At 33.0% G+C, this 27,683-nt stretch overlaps 1 protein-coding gene across 2 annotated transcripts in view; it reads right to left on the bottom strand.

Annotated features, from left to right (window-relative positions):
* Positions 1 to 27,683, bottom strand: part of LOC102805324 (DENN domain-containing protein 2B-like) — a 124,558-nt gene that overhangs the window by 66,329 nt on the left and 30,546 nt on the right. For both annotated transcript variants that reach the window (XM_085502740.1, XM_085502743.1), the window contains exons 5-6: positions 26,343 to 26,527; positions 4,341 to 4,502 (exon numbers count right to left, since the gene is read on the bottom strand). In XM_085502740.1, coding sequence (XP_085358866.1) covers positions 4,341 to 4,502; positions 26,343 to 26,527 — 347 coding nt within the window. The remainder of the gene's footprint in view (positions 1 to 4,340; positions 4,503 to 26,342; positions 26,528 to 27,683) is intronic.

Here is a 27,683-nt window from a genome sequence, read left to right as displayed (position 1 = left end):
ATTTCCCGAGCCATATCAAATTCCTGAACTTTACCACCACCATACCTAAACCCAAATTCTGACCCACTAGGACCACTTCTATTAAGTTCCTGCTCTAATCTCATTTTTTCCAACTCAAAATTTCTTTCCTTTTCCCTTTCTTGTCTATCCTTTTCCCTTTCTTGTCTCTCCTTTTCCCTTTCCCTTTCTTGTCTTTCTAATCTCTCTTTTTCCCATGCTATCTTAGCTAGAACTACCTGGCTGTCAAGAGACATCTCTTCCCCTTCTTCCTCAACTAACCGCAAATGTTCACTTAATACTCGCACCATCTTAGATTTCAACATACCTGACAGTGTTTCACCAATACCTAGGTATTCCCCAAGGGCCTTCAACTCATCTTTGCGCAATGCCTCTACATCTTTAACACATACACTGGCAGATTTCAGAAAACTTTCAGCATTAAACTCTACACTAGAAGTCATGATTGGAGAGGTGTCAGATACAATATTTTACAATACAAATATTACGCAAATAAGACTCGAATGCACCTTAGCCCTAAAATAACAGGTATCAAAACAATATCCAAAATTTACGCAATATAATAGAGTGAACAATTATATACCCACAATATTCATCAAATATATTCAATAGTAAGCAAATTATCAGTATGCTCTGTTTGACCTGTTACAGAAATACGACAGTACGGATCAATACATACCCATGGTACGTAACCAAACAAAATTCAGTACAATTTAAATTCATTAGTACGGCCACCAAACGCAATTCAAGCATTTATATATTAGAATGTATCATAACAATTCGTGTCGTATCCTGGCACGCTCGCCAATTTGTTACGAACGGGAATACGAGATAGTCTCCCGCGAACCTGGCCGCCAATATCTCGCACTCCAGAACGCAACACTAAAGGGTCAAACAAAGGCACACAGTCAGGATATGTCCAATAATACTAATTTAATAATACAATAAGCATAAACCAATAACAGGAGTGATATAAATCACAAACCGGTCAACAATATACATCACAATAAATATAACATTAATGATAATAGCCCAGCTCGGAATTGTCTACCCTACCTAAGTGCAGAACTCGTATTGTGTAGTTTCAGCGATAGTACAGTTAATCACAGCAACGTCGACGGCGATATCAGTTCTACAGCTCCAAACTAAGAGGTCTCGGGGAATGCAAATTACACGACACTGACCGTAATGTTACGCGACTTCCATACCGTCCGTGTAGAGAGAAGACCAAGATCAGCAAACCATGCTTTCTGGCGAAACACAGGTCTTTGTCTAAAGTTGGTTTTACAGCGTAGAACCACAGCAGGCTGTTTTGCATCTATCAGTCCCACATGCCGAATTGGTCAGGCATTATCATGAGACATACGTTGGCTGCCACGTTGACACTGCACCGGAGCTGAGCTGAGCTGCACTGCACTGATCGGGAGCTGGGTGACAACTTGATTAACTCGTGTTCACGTTCGTCTTGCACAAGCACGAACAAAAGAATATTAATTAGCAATGACAATACATGCGGTCTATTCTAATTCCGCAGCTGGGCAAGCCTCACTAGCTAACTGGGCATTATCAAAATACATTCATTTTACAGCAAAAATAGAATATCATAACAATTTTCAAAAAACAAGATGGCTGCCAGTCGGCCATTTTGAATCAAATCGCTAAACCACTGCATGTGCATATGTCCCAAATAAGGTACTAGGCACATGCAAAGAATGAACGGAATCGGTCCACAGGATTCTGAAATATGGCTCTGGACAGGCTGACGCACAGACGGACAGACACACGGACAGACAGACTCAGGAATTCATGGAGGGTCGGGGACATGTATCCTAACATGTATGATCTATGTACTAAATTTGAATAAAAATTGACAAAGCATGTCCAAAATACGACATTTTCAAAAAACAAGATGGCTGCCAGTCGGCCATCTTTGATCCAATTGTAAAATAAATCGTCATGGACATGTATCCTAACATGTATAATCTATGTACCAAGTTTGAATGAAAACTGACAAAGCATGTCCAAAATACAACATTTTCAAAAAACAAGATGGCTGCCAGTCGGCCATTTTGAATCAAATCGCTAAACCACTGCATGTGCATATGTCCCACATAAAGTACTAGGTACATGCAAAGAATGAATGGGATCGGTCCAAGGGATTCTGAGATATGACTCCGAACGAACGCACGGCCGGACGGAGACCGAATTATAAGTCCCCGTTTTCGGACTTCGTCCAAACGGGGACTAATAATGAATGTCTCAGTCCCTCACTATTGTTTGACAAACCAATAAGACCAATTCTTATATACAGATGTGAAGTCTGGGCTGAAGAAAGTTCATTCAACTCTACTATAGAAGATGTACATCTAAGTTTCTGTTGCTTCATCCGCGGGGTATCAAAAAACACTCTGGGAATTTATAGAACTTTTATCCATTCATTTATTAAAAAGCAGTCAATAAAATATAATAACCAACTAAACAAATCTCAAAAGCCTATTTTTTAAGGAAGCCTTCCTAACTAACAAGTACTGAAATCTACAAATACAAAGCTATCAGATATTGACAATAATGAACTAAAATCATCACAAATGTCACAGATATACATGTACGATAAAATATAATGTAATTATAAAGCATTGGATTACCTTAATCAACAATTATAATAGACAACACACTAATACAAAGAACAAACTGAGGACATACAACAAATTTTATTTTGAAGAACTACTTGATCAAGCTAAAAAATTAAGAAATGAAAAGTACTCTAACTAAATTCTGACTGAGCAATCACAGTCTAGAAATTGAAAGAGAAAGACACAACAGAATCAAAAGTAGCGACAAGATCTGCAAATTGTGAAACAAAAATGATATTGAAGATGAACACCACTTCCTTATAATATGCCCAGTATATAACAAGCAGCCTGTCGGCTGAGATAGCTCCGCTGTTAGCAATGCACATTACAATTGAAGAACTGAAGATATCAAATGAACAATATGCATAGTATCAAAGCAATCGGACCTGCCGTTTTTTACAAGAAGTCAAAAATATCACTTTTTACAAAAAATGACAAAAATATTCATCAAAATTAGAGAATTAAAGATATCACGAAATGAACAAATCGGAGAGAGGTCCACATGTAGTACCTATATTCGTAATATCAAAGCAATCGGACTTACCGTTTTTTACAAGAAGTCGAAAATATCACTTTTTACCAAAAATATTCACCAAAATTAGAGAATTAAAGATATCATCACAAAATGAACAAATCTGAGAGAGATCTCCCCAAGGTACATATACACTAAGTATCAAAGCATTCAAACTTGTAGTTTTCAAGAAGAAACCGAAAAAGTAAAACACTAACACGAACGACGGACAATCACTCATATGATAAGCTCCGCTCGACAAAGTCGACAGCGGAGCTAATAAAGAGAGGAATATTTTATACAAAGAAGCTGAAAAGATTATCACTGACCTGAAAATAAATTCATAAAAATAATGTTGAATAATAACTTAATAAAAAACAGCTGTGTTATTAGACATCAGCACCTACTTAGCCATTGACTATATCTAGTATTATGTGCTCAAGGCTTTTTTTATTCTGTTTTTTATATTTTGCTTGTAGTATTTTGTGGGTATTTAATTTTGTTCATTCTGTTACTAATTCCATTTAGTCTGTTTTTGGTTCTCCTTTATACTTATAGCCAATGTAATTTTCTTTTGTAACCTTTAACCTCCTCCACTAGGTTGTTATGAGTTAATAAATAAAATAAATAGATCTGGAAATCAGTAGTGTGAATCCAGAGTGATGTTCTATTTTAAATAGTGACGGGAAAGTTGTACTGTGTTTATGTGAAAACAAACTAGTTCTAAAAAAAACATAAATATGTAAATATGATCAAATGAGCATTACAACATTTATCTGACAGATATTGGAGAGCATATTACTAACATTTGGTTCTCATTATTAACAATATAAATTTCTTCATTATGTCCATTTATTTTTATGTCAAATGCGTAAAATTGAGCATGATTTACATTTTATAGTGATTGATATGATTTCTAAGTTTGAAGATATTGCAGCCACAATAAATTTGAGTGAAATTCACCATTACCTTGAAAAACAGACATAGAACACATACCAAAATTGCAAACTGGTTAATACATGTAAAACAGTTGTACGATTGAGTCAATGACATCAACAACTGTAGCAGCCTTGAGTGACAAGGCAGATAATAACACGGGTAAATAAAATTAAATGTATACCTGAACAATTATTGTGTGATTAACTAATCAAACCAAGTATATATATATGTATGCTTACCAATAATCTTCTACAATATCCAAATGTTCTTGATCCATCTATACTTGTGAGCACAAATGAGAATGTTTCACTTGTATATGCAGAGACAGCTGCCCAATTTGCTGCATCAGGAAAACAAAATTGTGGAATGGCTGCCAATCTATTAGCACTAGGAACACTAATCTGTTATCAAAAAGAAAGAATATTGCATATACTCCATTGAAACAGAATACTCCCAAGATGTCAGGATTTATGGAAATACACGCAATAAATTCATGTCATCTTTCATTTTAATCAAACAGCCTGTTGGCTGATATAATGAGTAAGAATTATCAAACCAATCAAAGAATATTCACTAAAATGAAAAAATTGACATTATAATCACTAAATTAATTAATGATAGTGGAATAAATCAAATCAATCTAAGAAAAGTTCCTACACATAAATTATCAGAAGCAATTATGTCAGCAATTTTGAAGAACAATTCAAAAATATTCACTAATATTTAGAAAATTTGCTACTGTTAAAACCAAAAAAATGATGCACAAAGAAAGTCAAACAAACATGCTTACTGAAAAACAAGAATTACACTAAATAGTAATAACAAGCAGCCTATCCGCTGGGATAGCTCCACTGTTAGTAATGCACATTTCAATTAAGAACTGAATATATCATTAGGAAATGAACAATATGTATAGTATCAAAGCAATCAGATTTGTGGTTTTTAACACAAAGTTGAAAATATAACTTTTTACACAAAATTGCAAAAATATTCACCAAAATTATAGAATTAAAAATATCATCACAAAATGAACAAATCTGAGAGAGGTCCACATGTAGTACCTATATATGCAATATCAAAGCAATCGGACTTATGATTTTAACAAGAAGTCAAAAATATCACTTTTTACCAAAAATATTAACTTAAATTAGAGAATGAAATGAACAAATCTAAGAGATAGCCACCCAAGGTACATATACACCAAGTATCAAAGCATTCAGGCTTGTAGTTTTCAAGAAGTCTAATCAAAGAAAGGTTAGAAAGAATGCCCATTGAATGCAAATCAAAACTATGTCTGCGCAATGTAACAGACCATCTATGTAACAACAAATTTTGAATTATTATGCTAGGGAATTAATATGAACAGATTTTTACCCCAAACTAATCAGGTTTGTACATTGTCCTAGAGCATCTTTGTACTAAGTTTCATTGAAATGGAATAATTTAGATATCAGTGATATAGCTTGAAATTGATTAATTATGCAAATTAGGTAATTATTATGAACAGATTTTAACCCCAAACTAATCAGGTTTGTAGATTGTCCTAGAGCATCTTTGTACTAAGTTTCATTGAAATGGAATAATTTAGATATCAGTGATATAGCTTGAAATTGATTAATTATGCAAATTAGGTAATTATTATGAACAGATTTTAACCCCAAACTAATCAGGTTTGTACATTGTCCTAGAGCATCTTTGTACTAAGTTTCATTGAAATGGAATAATTTAGATATCAGTGATATAGCTTGAAATTGATTAATTATGCAAATTAGGTAATTATTATGTGAAGATTTTAACATACAATTAATCAGGTCTGTCTATTGTCCTACAGCATCCACGTACACAGTTTCATGGAAATTAGTACTTTAGATATCAGTGTGAAAATTGATTAATTATGCAAATTAGGTGATTAATATGCACAATTATTTACCCTGAAACTAATTAGGTCTCTGCATAGTCTTAGAGGATCTATGTACAAAGTTTCATTGAAATGTGATGATTAGTACTTGAGACATCAGTGGAAAACCCAAAAATTGACTAATCATTATGCAAATTAGGTAATTAATATGCACAGATTTTCACCAAAAACTAGTCAAAACTTAGCATTAGTTCAGAGAATCTATGTACGAAGTTTTATCAGAATCCAATGAGTGGTTGTTTAGATAGCAGTAGAACAGTCATGAAACAGCTAAAAATTGCCTAATTATCATGCAAATTAGGTAATTAATTTGCACGGATTTTTACCAAAAAAAAATCAAATCTGCGCATAAGTTCAGAGCATTTATGTACCAAGTTTTATCAAAATCCAATGAGTCGTTCTTTAGATGTCAGTGGAACAGTCATGGAATAGCTAAAAATTAGCTAATTATCATGCAAATTAGGTAATTAATATGCATGGATTTCTACCCAAATCTTCGCATTGGCCCAGAGCATCTATGCACAAAGTTTCATCAAAAACCGATGTATGGTTCTTGAGATAGCAGTGGAACAGACGGACACACATACACACACACACATACACACATACACACACACTAACTGCAAAGACTCCCATTGTGTGGTTCGCATATGGTAGTCAAAAAGTAAAACATTGACACAGACACCGGATGCCCACGGTCAATCACTCATATGATAAGCTCCGCTTGACAAACAGCGGAGCTAAAAATGGATGAAACAGTGTAAAAGACAGCAAATAGTACAGCCCTTACAAAAGTTTCCTATAGGATTCCTATACGAATCCTATAGAACAAATTCCTGTAGGATTCCTATAATATTTTGACACATGTTTTCCTATAGGAATCCTATAGGATTTTGTGTCAAAATATTATAGGAATCCTATTGGATTTTGTCCTATAGGAATCCTATAGGATTTTGTGTCAGAATATTATAGGAATCCTATTGGATTTTGTGTCAAAATATTATAGGAATCCTATTGGATTTTGTCCTATAGGAATCCGTGTCAAAATATTATAGAATTCCTACATGAATTGTCCTATAGGAATCCTGGGTATTTTTCCTGGAGGTCCCAGCTCTTTTGGGGAAAGAGCCCATCATCCCTTACATAAATAACATTATAAACTAAAATTAGTTAAACAAGAGTATTTTATTGCTTAACATGTTCCAGACATAAATTTAATACAATTGTAAGAAAAATATAAAAAAAGATGAAACTATTAACCATAAATATATTGCACAACATTTCTTGAAATGCAATGAAAATATAAAGTTGATGACAATTTGAATAATAAATGTTATTCCCTCCACTCTGTCATTGTTTCTAAGTACTAGATTTTTTCATACAAATTATTTTATATTACCGGGTAATTCCAAAAAACAAAACAGTAAACAATCTCAACCAACAATTATAAACTTTTCAGTCAATCAAGAAATGTACACTGAAATAAAATAAAAGTGTACTGCCTTGGAATAAAATGATGTACATAGTGAGTGATACACAGTATCCAGACAATTTAAAAAATAAATGTATAAAAAGTACAATTACAAAAATACTGGTATGCATATTGTGTTTCTAAAAAAAAGCACAGAAACCTCAATTCAAATTCAATGATTTCTAATATGAGAGAGATTCTTCATTTTGTCATGGGTCAGAAGGTTCAATTTGTGATAAAGAAATACAAAATAAAATATTGTCAATGCAGTCTTCTGTGAGATATGTCATTCATAGGATTTGAGTATTGGACCTGTAATACAAAAAAGAATTTGTTTCAAATGTTTCATTAAAATATTAATTAAAATATTCCAAATACTGTAAAATACTTTATTTTCACTTGCAATTAATTTTTGCTATTTTCGCTGAAGGGATAATTCAGTGAAAAAAAAGTCTAGCGAATATAACTTTTTTCCTATATTTCAAACTCACTCATCAAAAATCAGTGAAAATAATTTCCTCACAAAATACCCAAAAAGCCCTTTCTAGCGAAAATTAATTTCAGCTAAAATAAAGTATTTTATAAAAATACTACCATTTTTATAAGATAAAAAAAACTACCATTTACTGTATATGCACTATTAGATGCTTATTCCCAATAGAAGTGCATATAAACCCAACATTGCATTGGCTGTGTATTAAAATTAACTTTTTTTTGCCATAGAAAAAAATTCTGTATTTTTTATAAGCAAATTCATTACTTAATGGAGCAAATATGCTAAAACAGTAAAATTTGAAGGTACATATGTGTGTAATGTTTTTAAATACTACATGAATTTCATTGATTTTATTAAATGCATTCCTCTAAATTGGGCTTTCACAAATTGAATAAAAAAAATTACTAGTAATATAAAAAAATGGTACTTTCTAAAATTACTTGAATTAAATTAGCATTTAATTATAATTTCCCAAAATTAAAAGTTGTTAGAGAAATCAAAATTGGTTCAACAGGGTAAATATTAGGATATAATATTGAAATTCACTGCTGTTATGAGTGAATTTCCCCCCAGAACAAGCCATGCACTGGGTGACTATTTACATAATTATATATGCAAATCCCCCCCCCCCCAATCACCACCACCACATGCACACACAAATAACTATTTTGAAACAACAAAAGTTAAATTATGAAAAATGATCAGCAATCTTGATATATTTGTAATTGCAAATGGTTATGTACATCCCCATCAATATCACAACTGTCTTTAAATTTAAAGGATAAATGGTATACTTTTGAGGTCAACAGTCAGCTAGTTAATTGTATTTTGTACGCAGTTCAAAATTGTTAATTATTCATTTGCATACTTGTCATTTGCATAACTTCGTTTGTTTGTTTAATTTCTCCACTGCGCATGTTTCTTGTAGCCATTCGCTTCGTTCTGTGTACATGCACTGTTTACATCGCACGCTGTTCGTGCCCAGTCATTTCTGTTCAGGTTATTTTCACCCACCCACCCACCCATTTTTTTTTTTCCTATCATTTTGTATTAGTATCACGCTTTGTTTTGTTTTGTTCTTGTTTTTGAGTGCTTTTTATCATTTTGTCACAGTCCTGTTTTTTGCCTTTTAATGCTGTATTTCACTGTATGCCAGAAATGTAATTTTAGATTCAACAGAATTAAACTAACTTTTTATTTTCTTTTGCCGCCAATTCGCTTGAGTCGGGTTCATTCTTTGCCAGTGAATAATTAATTCAGTGTTAATAATCCTTAAGTACACAGTCACAGTACCTTTTTGTGTTTGTGTTTTCTGAAGCTAAAAACACCAAGATATACCATAATTATGTTACTCACATGTTCTCTACAAGTTTATGGTCTTCTTGGTCCAAAAATTAGGTAAAATGACATCAGTTTCTCCATATTACAAGGTCATTGTGACAGCATGGTCCACAGTCCCTCGCACAAAAAATGTGTGACTTGTAGTGCATGATGGGTAAAACACTCAGAAGGAGGCTGATGGAAGTACACCATCTGTGGTCACAGGAAGTTCCAGGCTCTGTGTTCAGTAACTTATCTCTCAATAATTTAAAAGTTATAAAATTTCTCAAAACACTTTTATTATGTTTTTCTTCTAATCTGCCAATTAAAATAAAGCTGATCCCAATAATATTAAAATCATGGTTATTTGTTCTAAAATTACTCAAATCTTTTCATGAAGTTTTAACAATTCAGTAAAAACTAGAGACTTTCTGTTTTTGTGTGATAAAAATATAAACATTTGAAAAAGGAAAATTAAACTAAACATGGATATTTTTAATTTTTTACAAATGATTTTTCATCAGTATTTGTTTATATTTTTTTCAAAATGTGCTGACTTTTATAAGTCTATAGAAATAACAAGTGGCGGTGTCGTCACTTATGTTAAAAAAAGTTATTTAAAAGGGGTTAAACGAATGCTTCCTGAAACCACGGGGGCGGTGATTTTGTTATTAGATAGTCTATTTTTTGGTTTTGAAAATGACATTTTGCTTGTTTCTGCATATGTCCCTCCAGAAGGCTCAAAGTGGTATTTACAGAATGATGACGTAATGGATGGTATAATTAAACTTGAAAATGACGTGGTAAATTCTTTGTCACAATGTAATGCTGGTGATATTAGCATAATAATGGCTGGGGATTTCAATGCTAGAACCGCATCTGACCCTGATTACATGTTACATGATGATGCTCGTTATAGCATTGGAATCGATCCTAATTATATGCAGTGTGATTTTGATATTCCACGCCATTCTAGGGACCTTACCCGTAATAATTTTGGCATTTCACTTCTGTCTATGTGCAAACACCTGTCTGTATGTATGTTAAACGGCAGAAAAGAGCCTGGTGAATTCACGTGTATTGCAAATGATGGTAGAAGTGTAGTCGACTACGCCCTGGTATCCCTGGATTTGTATGGCTATGTGACATCCTTCACAATACCAGTCAGGAGTGAGTCTGACCATTTTCCACTTTGTTATAAACTTAGAATTTCTGGTGTACTTAATTCAGACGAAAATTCGATCGGAAATAATTCCATTGTGAAATTTCGGTGGAACAACGAACTATTGCAAATTTATAAAACACGTGTTCTGGAGAAAACTGCTGAAATTAATTTATTGACTAATCAACTCGGGGCTCATAATTTAAACGAAACAGTTACACAATTTACAGATATTTTAAAAGAATCGGGAGAAATTATGCAAGTACAGATCCCTAACAAAAGATTATCTTCACACATACAAAATAAACAACCATGGTATGATGAGGAATGTCGCATGGCAAAATTATATAAACTTTCCCGTTTACGTCGATATCGTGATACTGGTCGTGAGATTGATTTAAATAACTACAGAAGTGCCCGTAATTCATTTCGCTCACTAGTGAGAAAAAAGAAACATACATATAATGAAAAATTGCAGGATACAATTAGAGAAAACATAACAAGTGAAAAATGTATCTGGGAAACTATTAGAAAGAATAAGAGTAAAAATCAAACATCTATAATCCCATTACAAGATTGGGCCATGTACTTCGAAAAACTGTATAACCAGGATTCATGTAACAATAACATAGATCGAGAGCATCTTACTGAAGTTAAAAACTTTCTGTATAGTTTTGATCCGCATTCTACAGAATTTGGGGAAACTGACACATCATTGAATGTGCCAATAACGAATGAAGAAATTCTTCAGTCAATACATAAACTTAGAAATGGCAAATCTGCAGGTCCTGACCTTTTAATCGCTGAATTTTTTAAATTTTCATGTGATGTGTCGATAACATTTTTGAATGCCCTTTTTAACTTAATTTTTAATACCGATATCTTTCCGGAAGGTTGGTCAAAAGGTATTATTATTCCTATCCACAAGAAAAACAGTCGAAATGATCCCGGTAACTATAGAGCTATATCACTCATGAGTATATTTGGAAAAATCTTCACCAGTATCATTGAAGCACGACTATCAAAATGGGCAAGGGTTTTTGATATAATCCCAGAGACACAGGCTGGATTTAGGGAGGGCAATTCAACTATTGATCAAATATTTACATTATATGCCATAATTCAGAAACAGTTAGCCAGGAAAGGGGGGAAATTGTATTGCCTCTATATAGATTTCCAGAAGGCATTCGACTCTGTTCACAGGGATTTTTTATTGTTTAGACTGGCCAATAATGGTATCAACGGGAAAATGTATGTAATTTTACAAAGTATTTATAAAGACGTCAAATCATGTGTTCGTGAAGGAGGAGTCACTTCGAGATTCTTTGAATTGAAGAATGGGGTTCGACAAGGGTGCATGATCAGCCCTATTTTATTCTCATTTTACATTAATGAGCTACAAAGCATGTTGGATGACTCTGGGTATAGAGGAATACAATTGATCCCGAACGACATGTTAGAGTTGTTTTCATTATTGTATGCTGACGACATTGCTTTATTTTCAAATTCTGTTTTGGGCTTGAAAAGACTAATTAGTATATTGTATGAGTTTACAAACAAGTGGGATCTAAATATCAACTTAAATAAAACTAAAATTGTAGTATACAGAAATGGGGGATATCTCAGTAAATATGAAAAGTGGTACTTCGGGAACAAGCAACTTAGTACTGTTAGTTCATATGAATACTTGGGATTGGTAATGTCATGTAAATGCTTCTTTAATATTACCACAGAAAATTTAGCTATAAAAGGCAAAAAGAAATTGATTGCAATCAAAAGATACTTAGGAAATATGCAATGTTTTAAAGCAGACTTGTATTTTAAGATTTTTGACACATTAATTCAACCAGTACTTACATATGGGTCTGAAATTTGGGGATATGGTCAATATCAACATTTAGAAAGTGTACATACATCTTATTGTAGGCAATACCTCGGTGTAGGTAAAAATGCTCCAACTTGTACAGTATTAGGGGATTGTGGGAGGCTACCCTTATTTTGTTACCATGTTAAACGATGTGTGAAATATTGGTTAAAAATTACTAGCATGGATGAAAACAGATTACCCCAGAAAGCTTACAGGATGCTACTTTCACTGGACGAAAAAGGACAAAGGTCATGGGCCACAGAAATTAAAGAACTGCTATTTAAATATGGATTTGGTTATGTCTGGTTTAATCAAGGGGTGGGGGACTCTGATATGTTCTTGTATAAAGTTTGTGAAAGGGTCAAAGATACTGGAATTACAGATTGGTATATAGACGTTTGTTCTGTCGAAAAAACGCAGTATTATAGGCAATACAAAACAAATTTTGGGATTGAAAACTATGTGTCATTGCCACAATTAAAATTGCGCAGAGCAATAGCAAGATTAAGATGTGCGTGCCATCCCTTAGAAATAGAAAGAGGCAGACATAATAATATCCCTAGGGAGAGCCGTATTTGTAATTTGTGCCTGCAAGAAATTGATGATGAATATCATTTTTAACTAAAATGCACTGCATGGGACACAATCAGGAAAAAGTATCTTCCAAATGAGACACAACCCCCAAATTTGAATACTCTAGTACAACTATTAAGTTCCTCTAAAAGCCAAATCATTAACTCTTTGGCTCTATTTATTTATAAGTGTTTTTTAATCAAAGATCAAATGAGAATAACCTAATAAGCTTGTATGTATATATATATATTAATATCCCCATCACATTATTATATAGGGCTTATATTATGTATTGACACACTCTTCATCTATATTTTCATACATATTTTGTAATGTAAATTTATTTCTTGTCAATAATTAATTTGCATGATTGTAATGGGCCGGAGGCCATTATACAATTAATAAAAAATTATTATTATAGAAATAATGTATATCAATCTGATTTTTTTAATAATTTATTTTTTAAAGTTAAATTTTATCTTAATATATTATTCATTTACTGGGAGTTTTTTGAAGATGCAAGATGGATGAAAACAAATATAAATGCAATAAAAAAATATGCCGTACAATACAACTGATTGTAATGAGATTGACTAAGTTCAATTTGAAAAAATGTTGATATCTTATGACAGTATGTAATATTTTTGTAGGGGAGTGATATGAATCTAGGTAACTTACTCTACATGTAGAAATATCCAGTCCTATATTTTTTTTTTATTAGACGCATAAAATCCTTAGGAAAGGATAAAAAGGGTCTTACAGAAAGAAATTAAAACAAACTATAATCTAAAAAAGAAAACAAAAAATAAAAAAAATTTCTAAAAAAATAAATCAAAAACAAGTAAGACAATTTGCAGCCAATGGTGAATACAGAATATGGAATGAACACAAAATGTAGCCTAATACACTGATAGTTGTTGCTGTTTTGTTCCATAGCTGTTTTTTAGGAAGACAGCTAAGGCTGGTGCTAGAGTATGGTTTGCCATAATCAAAATGAATTTATTCTGACTATTTTCTTTATCAAAATTTGGAATTTTATTTTGTGCAGTCAGGAATAATTTGTCCCTATGGTGACTGTAAGCTGGACATTTCATTACAAAATGTTGCTCATCCTCAATTATATTTTGGCTGCACATATCACATGTTCTTTTATCCAGCGGCACATTTTTATGTCTGCCTTTCTCAATTTTAAGGTCATGGTTCCTTGTCCTGAATTTTGCAATTAACCTTCTAAGACCATGGTTCTGCATATTTATTAGGTAATTTTCAATTTTTAAATCTTGTTTGAAAAGTCTGTATGTTCTTAGTTTGTTTTTAGCCAAGGTTTGTTTTCTATTATCATTATGCATGTCTAAGATCCATAGGTTTACAATGGTGACAACATATAGGACTGGCAGTTTAAAGTCCTATATGAATTTTATAGTCCTATGCGACTTACGATCCCACACACCAGTCCTATAGGACTGGCAGTGTAAAGTCCTATAGGAATTGTATAGTCCTATAGGACTTATGATCTCACACGCCTGTCCTATAGAACTGGCAGTGTAAAGTCCTATAGGACTTGTATAGTCCCATAGGACTTATGATCTCACACACCAGTCCTATAGGACTGGCAGTGTAAAGTCCTATAGGACTTGTTGATTCCTATAGGAATTTACATAAAATTCTATAGGACTATACATGTCCTATAGGATTTCATGAAAAGTCCTATAGGATTTTTTAAAATCCTAAAAGATTTTAAAAATCCTATAGGAAACTTTTGTAGGGGAGTAAACAAACAATTGATGAGGAAGATTTTATGTTGTGTAAAATAAGAACTGTCACTGATGAGAGAGCATGGTGGGAACAAAACTGCAAAATGGCTGACTGATGTAAAAAAAACACACTGAGGATACTACACAAAACACATGATAAAAACAATCTCTACTCTGAATTCTAGGGACACCCTGCCTCCAGAATAAAGCCCTAGCAAACTAAACAACATAGTCAAACTATATATGGCTTGCCCTATATAAGTAAGGGTGGACATATCATAGAATAGGGTAGGGATATTATTACACAGGTGGGACAAATCACAGCATAAGGTGAAGAGATGGACTCTAAAGAACTGTACTAAAAAAAAAAATTCCGTTATTATTTGTTCAGAATTGATGTGGAACAATTTTAGTGGGGGTGAAGTAAAAAAAAATTCATTTGGCGTTTTCTTACACAATTTATAACTTGTTAAACATATAATGCGATGTGCAATTATTACCTGTCCCTGTACCAACTTTGAACAAAACTGGATGACACATATCTGAGAAAAAGCTGGTAACAGCTAGAAAAAGCTAGTTTTTTTTTAGATTTGATTTTTGAGGGGGAAAATGGCCTCCAAGTCGTAAAAATTCCTTCAATCAAACAAGTCATGAATGACACTGCCTTCACTTGTTGTCATTTGAAAGTTGCAACATATAATTTGTCCAGTTTTTGGCATGGACATAAATTGGCAAACATGATTTCTATGGCATTTTCAAGTTTATAGAGCACTCCCCATCCTGGTCTCAGCAAGAACACCAAGAGCAAAGAAACAAGTACAACAGGGAAATGACATGCAAGTATGCAAATTAGATCTGCAAATATGTTGAAGAGTCAGTGTTGTGTCTGTTTGGATAAACTCCCTTGTACAACTGTATTCCTAATACAAGGACACTGTCAATCACAGAACTGATGCAGAGAAAAACAGTAGACAGTAACAGGGCAATGATACAGTTTGTCATACAAGTACTAGCACCAGATGAGGACCTGAGAAACTGCAATGATCCTTGGTGTACAGTACCTGTGACAACAACTTTACTTCCCATGTACTTCATGTACAGATCTACATGTAGTTTGTGGCCCTGAATTAGTTTCTATATCTCTAAATAAGGACATGAGTACTTCTCATATGACAATGATACAAATAAAGTGCAAGAATCCAGAAAAATATTATCAAGTGTTTATTATCATACATTAATATTAACAAATCGTGTGAAATTGAACTTTTATGTACAGAGAAACACATATTTATGCTTTGGTTGACAGCACTTCTTAAAGACAAAAAAAGAGGACCTGCAAAACTTTATACAATTGTCAGACATGCAGCGAATAGTATGCTTTTTTAATATATGCAGTTCCAGTGGCTTTGCTTTCTGAGAAAAAAATTCTGTCTCTGCACCTGAAAAAAACAAAAAAACATTTAGTCAAAAGTAAGCAGAGGTTGTAGCATATATGTGCTCCCATTGGCTGTTAAATTTAATTCAAAAAGATATTTGTGTACAGTCTTTCCAGTACGAAAACATATTACTTAATATATTTATACCAGCCAGAAAGAAATTGTTTACACTGTGCAATTAGAAATATAAATGGACAACAATTGATGCATGTCTAGCAATATACTGCTTGAAAGGCTGCAAGATGTAATGAAATAGCAACCAATCACTACTTGAGTCGGACTGGCTGGGAAACTGCACAATACATACAAAAATGTATGCAGATGATATATGAGCAGCTCCACCAAATTTAAAAATATTCTTCCATAGTTATGACTTTAATGTGAATGTCATTTCCACTCCTTAGCAATAGTAGTTAGTGTATTGTATTGTACTGTACTCAGTGTTCTCCCCAGAAATTTTCCATAGAGTCGCTGTTAATTTGCATAATAATTAGCATATAATTGGCATAAATTAACGTATTGTTTGTCATAAAAAAAATAGGGAAATAAAAGAAAACCATTTTTTTTTCCCTTTTTTTGCTATTTATTTTATGAACAATTTATCACTCTTTTGTATCCAATAAAAATGCACTGTATGTTTAGTATAGCAAATGTCTCACAGAAATACTGAGTTTTCTGTTTCTTTGCTTAGCCCATAAATCAGCAACTTTATAAAACCCTATTCGATCCTGGTAAATTAAACATTGGGTTGATGATTCTCAGTGCTTGTCTTCTGTTTCTGTTTTCCGATTAAGTGCAGCAACTGTTACGAGTCACGATACTTACGCTACTATGTTCGAGCATGGATGTACATCTATGGTTCGAGCAATAATAGTTTTTCTGGCTGAAATTATCCATCTTTATGTCATTTTTTTATTCATCAATGTTGTTCTACACAATTGAAAACAAGTCGAGACAACGGAGGTCTGAATTACGAATTGTCGGCATTGTTATACCATGTAAAAATTGAGGCTTTTCCTCCAAGAAATAACACAAGTGTCACTCCATTTGTCACGTTTCTTGATTAGAATTTCCGGTTTCTTGATAAATATATTATTTTACATAATGCTTGACTTAATTCATCCGGATCTTAGCACGATATGCGATCTGAGTGAGAAGTTCATGCTCGCTGGATCTTACGTGTGTGACGCTACAATGTCAAAATTGTTTACATCATAAATATATATTTTTTCACATTTTGATCTCAAAAAACAAATACAATATCAAAAATACTGACAAAAATCAAAACCTAGACTAATAGTACAATTACATTTCTAAAAATAATAATGAAAATATGTTTCGTACACACTGGAAACATGTGGCTTTTGAGCCCAAGTGTGACTGTATCATTTGCATATGAATATATGTTTGACAAAGAGCGTTTGACACCGGTGCTTATGGCTTTGTCTTTATAGAACTGCTTTGTTTTTTAAAACGATATCCAACCAATGAGAAACTGGGGATTATCCTGGGAAATTGGCGTTAATACCATGCTAACTAGTTAGCCAGGAAACATACAGTCTGTGAGAGACTGAAGAAATCAGATCACGGGATAAATAATAGCATCGCGGAGGAAACACATAGCATCACAAGCAAATCCGATAGCATCGCGGGCCGTGACGCTATTTTGGCCTGGCTGTACTGTATCGTACAAGTTTATTGTGATTCTATATGTGTTTGTAATATTATTTAGCGTTATTTAGCATTCTGTTTAGTTGGTTAACTTTACTGTATCTTAATGTAGTTTATTTTATTTTTATACGACCATAGAACAACTCACTGTAGTTTGTTTTAATGTTGAATGAATATTATAATATTATTATTATTAAAATCAGTCACTGTACAATAGTGACATATTGCGCGAAATTGTTGCAAGGACAATATTTTTCTCCATTTGGGTGCCGTCATGCGTTGATAAAAAATGCACAAAATGGTCGGCAGTATCGATCAAGTTCGTCTAGTGTGACCTTCGTGGCTGGCGAAAAGCAAGATGATGTAAAATCTTTTAAATAGGCGTCAAGGAGGAGTGAAAGGCCTTAATTTGGTTCAACAATGGGCATCATGAAATGTTGGAAAATTACAGTCAATCAAAAAAACTGTTTACATCACAAGAAAAAATACTCACTATATTTAATATGCATTATTTTTTTAATTTTGTTGGTAACGAAAAGTATAAAGTATAAGTCTAAAATAAAAACAAACCATTGCTTAGTAGCAAATGATCACGGTACGGTAGCTTACTTGTTTCCGAAGTGTTGCAATTGTTGATTAGTACTCAGTAGTGATTATATTAACATACAAAAAATAAATTCGTTGAATTGTTATGAAATGCAAGTATAATTCAAGTTTCATCGTAAGCGAATGATTTCGATTACATGTAATTGCACAATCAACCATTCAAAATGATGGATGGTGCCCATGTTCTCAAATTACCATAAAGTATTTAAATATGTTAATGACAGTTCAGCGACTCATGGTGAAAGCAACACGGAAGAGATTTACCAATGTTTTAGTGCGATTTTTTTTTTAAATCGGCTCGATTTAGAAAAATAAATAAACGTACCGTGGAATTTTCCAGGGAAAAAAATAAACGTACCGGTACGTTTATTTGGGACATGAGAGTAGAATTGTGGGCAAGCTCTCTGAGTAGCGACATATTTTTAACTTTGGCCATATTTTATTTATTTATTAACACACAACATCCCCCGAAGGGGATGAAAAGGGTTACAAATCAAATATTAGTAAAAGAAAAATAACTACATAAAAAGTAAGGGAACAAAAAAGCATTAAAAAAAAAGGAAAGATAAATTTGTATACAAGGAATGTGTTACTGGCTTAGTTTATGTAGGTGCTGCTGTCTTGTATTAAAACAGTTTTTTAAATATTGCGCTAAAGGAATTGACATTTTCTCGTTACTTAGTAATGGTATGAATTTATTTTCATTACTTAATTTGTCAAAATTTGGTACACATTTATTAGCTACAATGTAAAGTTTTGATCTTATTTCGTTGTAATGAGGACAATTTATGACAAAATGTCGTTCATCTTCAATATGGTCATTGTCGCACATATTGCAGACTCTGTCTTTAAAATCCAAATCTATATGCCGGCCTGTTTCAATTTTCAGACAGTGGTTGCCAAGTCTAAATTTTTTTAAGGATTTGCGAAGTTCATTGTTTTTCATAATTGTTAAGTAGTTTTCTTGTTCAATTTTGGTTTTAAAAAGTTTGTAGATTCTTAGTTTATTTTTAGAATTTGATTTTTTCCTATATTGTCATTATTTATTTCATTTTTCCACTCAGTTGTAAACTCTTCTTTTAATTTCTCATCAATTGTTTTTAGTTTTGATGAGATAATATTTGTTTCATTTAAAAGATAAGAATGGTTTATATTTTTTAATATCAAATCATGTCTTTTAAACCATTTACTTTTAATAATTTTATTGACATAGTATGCTTCTTTAAGTAGAGTATTTGTGGAATTTGCAATACGATTGGCATATTTTATCATTTGTTTCTTAATAAAAGAGTCAAGAGGTAATTTTCCCAATTCACTATATATTGCCATGATTGGTGTATTTTTTGAGATACCCAGAATGTACCGATAGTATGTCAGCTGGACATCCTCTACAATTGATTTTGTATTACTTTCTTCTCCCCAAATGTCACTCCCATACACAATAACTGGTCTGATAAGTTTATCAAATAGTGACAGTAGAATGGACACGTCCAGATTACCAGATCCAATTTTGGTCTTTAATGAGAATAAAGCTTTTATTCCTTTTCTTTTCAGGTTTTTCATGGCATCTTTAAATTTACCATTTGGGCTCATAGTTAAGCCAAGATAATTGAAATCTTTAACTATATTGATTTCTTTTCCTTCATAAAAGAATATTTCCTTGTTAAGGAGTCTGTTACACTTATTGAATATCATTATTTTTGTTTTATCTGTGTTGACAGACAACTGCCATTTTGATGTGTAGGCTGATAATTTATCCAAACAGTTTTGTAATCCCTTTTTGGATTTTGAATGAATCACAATATCATCTGCATAAAGAAGGCAATTAATGGGTGTGTTGTGTAGCAGTGTAGGGTCACAATGATCATTATCAAAAATATCAGGCAGGTAATTAATAAATAAATTAAACAGACTTGGGCTAAGGTTGCATCCTTGTTTTACTCCGATATTTGAACAAAATGATTCTGTTAAACCATTTCTTGTTTTTACCTTATATTTCACATCACCATACATATCTTTTATAATTTTATACATATTACCATTTACACCATTTTTCAACAATTTATAAAAAAGACCTTCATGCCAAACACTATCAAAGGCTTTTTTGAGGTCTACAAAGCAGGCATAAATTTTATTTGATGTTTTCGATTTATTTTTATCATTTGCTTGATGGATGATCTCCTTGTCCTGATGGAGGTATTTATTAATAATAGTTTTCAGGATAAACAGATTGTCTGTTGTCCGACAGTCTTTCCTGAATCCAAATTGTTTATTCGAGAGGATATTATTTTTTTCTAGATATGAAACTAGTCTTGTGTTTAAAATACTATTAAATAATTTTCCTAAACAACTTGAAATTGCTATTCCCCTGTAATTAGAAGGGTTCAATTTTGACCCAGATTTGTGCAAGGGTACAATAAGACTAGTATTCCAAGAATCAGGGAATTTGCCAGACATGAACACTATGTTAAAAAGTTTCTGTAGTGCGTCTGACAGGTAATAACCACCACATTTAAAAACCTCATTACAGATTTTGTCTTCTGCTGATGACTTATTATTTTTTAATTGGCTAATTGCTTTTTTAATTTCATTTTTTTTTAATAGGACCATTTATTAAAGATTTTGTATTGACTGCGTCCACATTTTTCTCTAAAGTTTCTAGATGTGTTTTCATATTAGAGTGAACAGTGTTGTTTTTATTTAACAGTTTTTTAAAGTAAATTAACTGAATGTGTTATACTGTCATTGTTTAAATCATTCAGTATTTTCCAAAATTTAGATGTATCACTTTTTGACTTTTCAAGCTCATTCAGTTTTAACTGTTTTAGGGCATGGTTTTTTTTCCTCATTAAATTTTTGAATTGCTTTTTTGTTTTGAAGTATCTACCACGAATAATCGGGTCTAGTGGGTGTTTCTGTAGTAATTTTGAAATATTTTTTTAATTCTACACAAAGCAACCAGCAATCATTATCAAACCATTTTTTCTTTTTTAGTATTGTTTTGTTTTTCTTTTTAAAACCCTTTGGAGTGATTTTTTTAACATTTTGGTCTGTAAGAGATAAATATGATATTTTAAAAATCTGAAGAAGCTGTTTCCGAGTCATTGTTATAGGAGAAATTCCGTAATTTCATTTCACATCCCAGATATATTTCGCAGGTAATGGATCCAATTTATTTTTGTTATTATTTTTTTCCAGGGCATTATAGATGATTCGGTTTATGGCTAAAGACAAAGAGATAGGGCAGTGATCCGAAATATTAGATAGCTCGTGAACTTTGAAGTATTGTACAGAGTTATAAAAATGTTTTGAAATAATCCCAAAGTCAATAGCGCTGCAACCATTCGGTGTGTAACATGTATATTTGCCAACAGAGTCTTCAATTGTGCGACCATTGAGTATGATTAAATTACACTCCATGCACATATCGATTAATTTCCTGCCAAATTTATTTACACTAGATTTAGAGTTTATATCCATATTTTTCCTTGATTTAAAATGATCATTAATGTAGTCGTTTGGCATTGGTAAATGTTTATTATTATTGTCATTGATTAGATCATCAGTTTTGCCAATTCTGGAATTAAAATCTCCCAATAAAATTACATCACCTTTGGACGAAAAATTAGTGATGTCCTTTTCCAGCAGCTGAAAAATATCATTATCAATCTTTTTATAAATGGGGGAATTTTCAGGTGGTATATAAACACAGGCTATATACAAGTCATTGTTTTTGTTTAATAGTTTTTTGTCAATTTTACACCAAATAACTTCATCATTACTGCTATTTACTTCAGTAACATACTGTTTGTATTTGCTTTTGTACAAGACCACAACACCTCCTCTATGAACTTTTGAGCCCTTTTTACTAGTTAAATTTCTATCTTTTCTAATTAATTCAAAAGCATCTAAACTACTAAGTAAATTCTCACTACTAATACTGCTATTCAGCCATGTTTCCTGTAGACAAATAAGGTCAAAGGATGATGTAAGGTTATAAAATTCATTATTGGATAGCTTGTTGTAAAGCCCATTAATATTCCAATTGCCAAGCCTGAAAGAAGATATTTGCATGCCATTGGCAGAGTTTCTCTTTTTTGCAACCATGACTGACAAGCAGAATATTAATTAAACAGGAAAAAACAAAATACAATGGAAATAGAAATAGTAAAAAAAAAAGAGTAAAACTAAATGTACTAAACAAATATGGTAACAAACTGTATTGGTAACTTTGGTAAGCAATTAAAGAAAAAGAAAAATAATTGTGTAATTTTAATAAGTCATTAATATGACTATCCATACAATAGCTTATAGGTTTATTTAACTCATGACAATCTTTTTTTTTTAATTATTTATCATTAGCTGTGAGTGGAATGGTAATAATTATAATGCAGGTTTAAGATTTTGAATTGTATAATATGTAGGCCACAAATCAATTATTAGTGGTCTGACATTAAAAAGGACAGACTAGAGAATACCTGACCTTAATTCATGGAAAGCTGTCGAATGCACTGTACTTCAAAATGAGTTAATAAGGTTCATGAAATTCATAAATTTATGGCGTGATCAGTGGATTACGTAAATAAACCAACACTTTCAATGAGTACATGATGACCCAAATAAACTTGTATATGGCTGTTTATGAACAGCGAGGACACATCTCATAGAACAATAGCTGTGGAAATCCTAAATAAATGTAAATGTTGCGGAAATCAAGCATGGCGATAATGATTTTAAGTGAGGCGGAGTCTGGCAAGCGTCTCAGAGCAGCGTTGCACCGACACCACCACGGCGTTTGAATCCCGGAAAGAGCACTGCAAACCTCTTATATATAAATCACGAGGTAAACTTTCAATTTACACAATACATAATCAGTTCCTACAACAATGATAGAAAGGCAGTTTTTCTGGCAAAGCTCTCGCCAGGTTAGCAAGAGTTTCTCACAATCACCAAACCCAAGACACAAACGATAATACAAAGTGTATAAATACCATAATAAGCACAGTTTCTTACCTTTGAAATTGACGAGACAGAATTTTGTCCATATAAGCATTGCCCAAATAAAGATACAATTCCCGGATACAATATCCTCACACAAAAATGACTGTGATTTCCAGCGAGACGAGAACTGCACACACTGTCATCAAAACTCGGATTAAACTCGGGTAATTTCGGAAATAGTCGGATTTTCCAGCAATTTTGATGGAAAAATTTTGAAAATCACAGTGAAACTTTGAAGATTCGAAAAAATAACTTGATGTGCCTAATAACACTTTCAATTCCTGTCTCTGTACCAACTCTGAACTGAATTGGATAACAAATGTGTGAGAAAAAGATGGTAACGTGAATGTGCACACATGGGTGCACAGACAAGATCTAAATTAATAATAAAAGAACGTCAGTTCGTCAGTTTATTAAGGTAAAATGTCCATATCCCCATAATCATATCTGAGAGGCAAAAAACAATCTCAGATATGTGAAAGGCGCTTGCTCGTTGTGACAAAATGCAATGAGACATGTAATTTGTGGTGTCAGGTCCAATAAAAAAGCAGACAACAGGTTTAAAGTACAAGTAATTTTTACTCGTATAATAACTAACAGAACACCAAAACAGCCCAGTCCCAGAATCCCATCTGTTGCTAAGCAACCCAACTTTTCTCACTCAACTGATCTCTGAACAATAAACAAGCAGACGACAGGTTTAAAGTACGAGGAATATTTACTCGTGTAATAACTAACAGAACTCCAAAACAAGATGGCAGCCCTGTCCCAGAATCCCATCTGTTGCTAAACAACCCAACTGATGGTGGGAATATGGCCATGCAAAGTATGATATATGCTCAGACACAACATAATTGGTGAATCAAACAGTAGCATCAATGTGAATCACCCCTGAGGGTGAATGGCAAGCAGAGTTAAAGCATTAAAAGTTAAAAATGACACCAACATTAGTAAGCTAGGTATAGGCCTGATTAAAAAATGTCTAAGCATGTCCAAGTTATCCCATTTTAAACAAACAAGATGGCCACCAGTCGGCCATATTCGATCAAATTGCAAATTGAATTTACATGTATATGTATCCATTTATGACATGAAAATGATACATGGGTGACAGAGAAATAGTAATATGGTCAAAAATAAAAACAGCCGTCATACGGCCATCTTTGATCTGATTATGAAACAAACTGACATGTATGATGTATGTGCCCAATACAATTGAAAATGGTACATAAATCTTGGAAATATAGTAGTAATGCCAAAAAGTCAGATGGTTGTCAATCGGCCATCCTTGATCTGATTTTGAAACAAATTGTCATGAATATGTATCCTAACATGTATAAAGTATGTGCCAAATTTCAATGAAAACTGGCAAAGCATGTCCAAAATACGACATTTTCAAAAAACAAGATGGCTGCCATTTTGAATCGAATCGCTAAACCATGGCATGTGCATATGCCCACATAAAGTACTAGACACATGCAAAGAATGAACAGAATCGGTACGAAGAATTCTGAAATATGACGTATGGACGGAGACCGAATTATAAGACCCCATTTTCGGACTTCGTCCAAACGGGGACTAAAAAATGTGAGCAAGGTAGTGTCAGAGACACCTCTCACTCACGCCCAAATTACTGCACGCGCGACTGCTGCAAACGCGAGCGACGCAGACATTCTTGGCAATTTGCACGCGGCCTTGGAACGCATACCAGGCCTTGGAACCCCAGTTGTTACAAATACTCTCTAGACAAAACCCTAACTCTGCACACAGTCTAAACACAAATAGTATTTGCTATGTCTATACCAAGCTGGTGATTCCTGGTGGCAACTACCGCATGACCGCCCCATTCTTTGGGGTGAAAACAAAGAAGGTGAGAAGCCTCTGGCATGTTACCCTTTATTCCTATCTATTTCTAAAAACACATTCAGGTAAAAATGAACAAGACATGCATGAGAAGAACGAATTACAGTTAAAAGCGAGAGAGATCCAATAACGTAGCCAAATTTGCATCACTCAAGTTTTTTCTTTCTTGTAAGCAATGCACACAAAAAGGCGACACAGGGTTAAAAAATAAGAAAGACTTATCCTACCAGCCACAAAAACGAGGAGATGAAAAAATCTGGATGACTGAAACGCACCGTTTTCCCGAGCCACCCACATGGTGCGGAGAAAAAATAGAAGTGAGCAGTGTGACGTCGCCCTCATTGCCTCGGTCACTTGGTTTGTGATGTAAAGGATAATCTATGAGGTCATGGGGCTTCCCCTGACCTAGATTTCTCTCTCCGTCATTGGCTGAATCGCAGATTAATGCCTACAGTTCAAAATAGTCTATGGTGGGTAATTGAACGTAGTGAATTTTACCAATCTATCTGATTAGATTAGTTAAATTGCTAAAAATCATAACCAAAAATCCCTATTTTGGCTGAATGGTTTACCACCATTGACCACTGTCAGCGAACAGGTAAAAAAATTGTTATTAAATTCATTGAAGTTATTGAACAACAAGTTAAAGGGTGCCTTCTATTAATAGCACTTACAAAAAAATGTGACGTCATTAAGAAAATCAAAGAAAATGCCGAAAAAGGCAAACAAATAATAATTTTAATAAAGAAACATGACAATAGAATTAAAAAAAAAAATATTAAAATAAAAAAATCAAAGATCATAACTACTACACTGTGAAGTTACCCAATAGATGTTCAAAGAAAAAACTGTCAAAAATACAATTGTTTGAAGATCAACCCCAAAATATATCAGGCCAACTATACCTACAGATTAACCATATATATAAGTTTGACAGCAATCAGCTACATATTTTTGGAGTTTATGGTGCCACAACAAGTTCAATACACTGAACAACACTAACAACGATGACAATTAACAACCATTTTGCTAATACTATGCTTTACTGTTACTAATTAGCAACCCCCCCCCACCCTCTCTACTTATTCAATGTTTCTACTCACCTCTTGTGGAAACTGGTATGATATAAATGGCTCATGTTTGCAAGTTTCTCTGTTTTGTGCTAACTCAACAATAACAACATAGTCAAACATTTTTTTGTATCTCATTGTTTCACGTATTTTATCCAAAGTGCAGTATACAGCAGTTTCCTTTACAGTCTGTGCATGTCTAAGTCTTCGTCTATGGTCTGTTCAGAAATAAAAACATATGCATCAAAAGCTAGCATTTTTGCCACTCTGAAACTGGATCTCAGTCATGCATGGACATATTTCATTCAAACTTGGTATGTCCATTAAACATAATAGGTCATTGATTCATGTAATTTTTGTTTCCAGATTTGATTCAAAATGGCTTACTGATGGCCATTTTGTTTCAAACAAATGCTGTTTTTAGAGACATATTGCTAACATGGCTGGACTGATCATGTTCAAACACATTTGCACAAGCGTCTGTTTCAGAATTATTTCCAGGCTAAAAATACATTATCAGCAAAATAGAGGAAGAAAACACACAAATAAACTGGCTCCACTTTGTATTATGTTTGTCCCATGAATGTAAATATAATTATTTGGTACTAATGTTGACAGTCACTAATCAAAGAAAGCTTGGAATAAACTTTAGTGTGCTACATGTTTGTAAGAGGTAAATGTATAGTGTACATTTTGAATTGCTTCAAAATTTCATATTAGCCTTTTAAACAAGAAGCCTAGTGACTAACATAGCTCTGGAATGTGACTCGCAATTTATAATACTATTAAGCAAACTAATAAATCAGTAAATAATTCTTGAGAAAGAAGTGAAAATGATTAAAATTGGCTATTTAAAATATAAATTAGGTAATTACTATGCACAGATTGCAACTTGACACTAAATGGGTCTGGGTAAAAAATCTGTAGTTTTTTAGGAACAAGCCATGCATGGCACAGTCCCCATTAGTTCTCAAAATTAAGATATATAGTTTATAGTAATATAGTTAGAACATAAGTATCTCAGGGATATGGATCCAGAAGCTGATGCTTGATTATGATTTTTTAATGTTAAAAAGACTGACATTCAGTCGTCTTGTATCTGATCGTCAAATGTGTACTTGTCCATATTGAGAGATGCATATGTACTGTTTTATAACAGCATTAATTAAAACAAAATGATTTTTAATCGAATAGTGAACCCAATACATGTGATGAATATACATGTATAATTTTTGAACAAAATGCAGTGCATCAAGAACCCATAATGTCAAATGTATGTACCAAGTTTAAACAAAATCCATCCATAAAAGATCCGGTTCCGGAATGCCAGAAATACTTCATTTTGATGATTTTCCAGCACAAAAATGGCTGCCC

The sequence above is a fragment of the Saccoglossus kowalevskii genome, chromosome 1 (genome assembly GCF_978046115.1).
Source record: "Saccoglossus kowalevskii chromosome 1, keSacKowa6.1, whole genome shotgun sequence".
NCBI classification, from domain to species: domain Eukaryota; kingdom Metazoa; phylum Hemichordata; class Enteropneusta; family Harrimaniidae; genus Saccoglossus; species Saccoglossus kowalevskii.
This window is presented reverse-complemented; position numbering and strand designations above follow the sequence as displayed.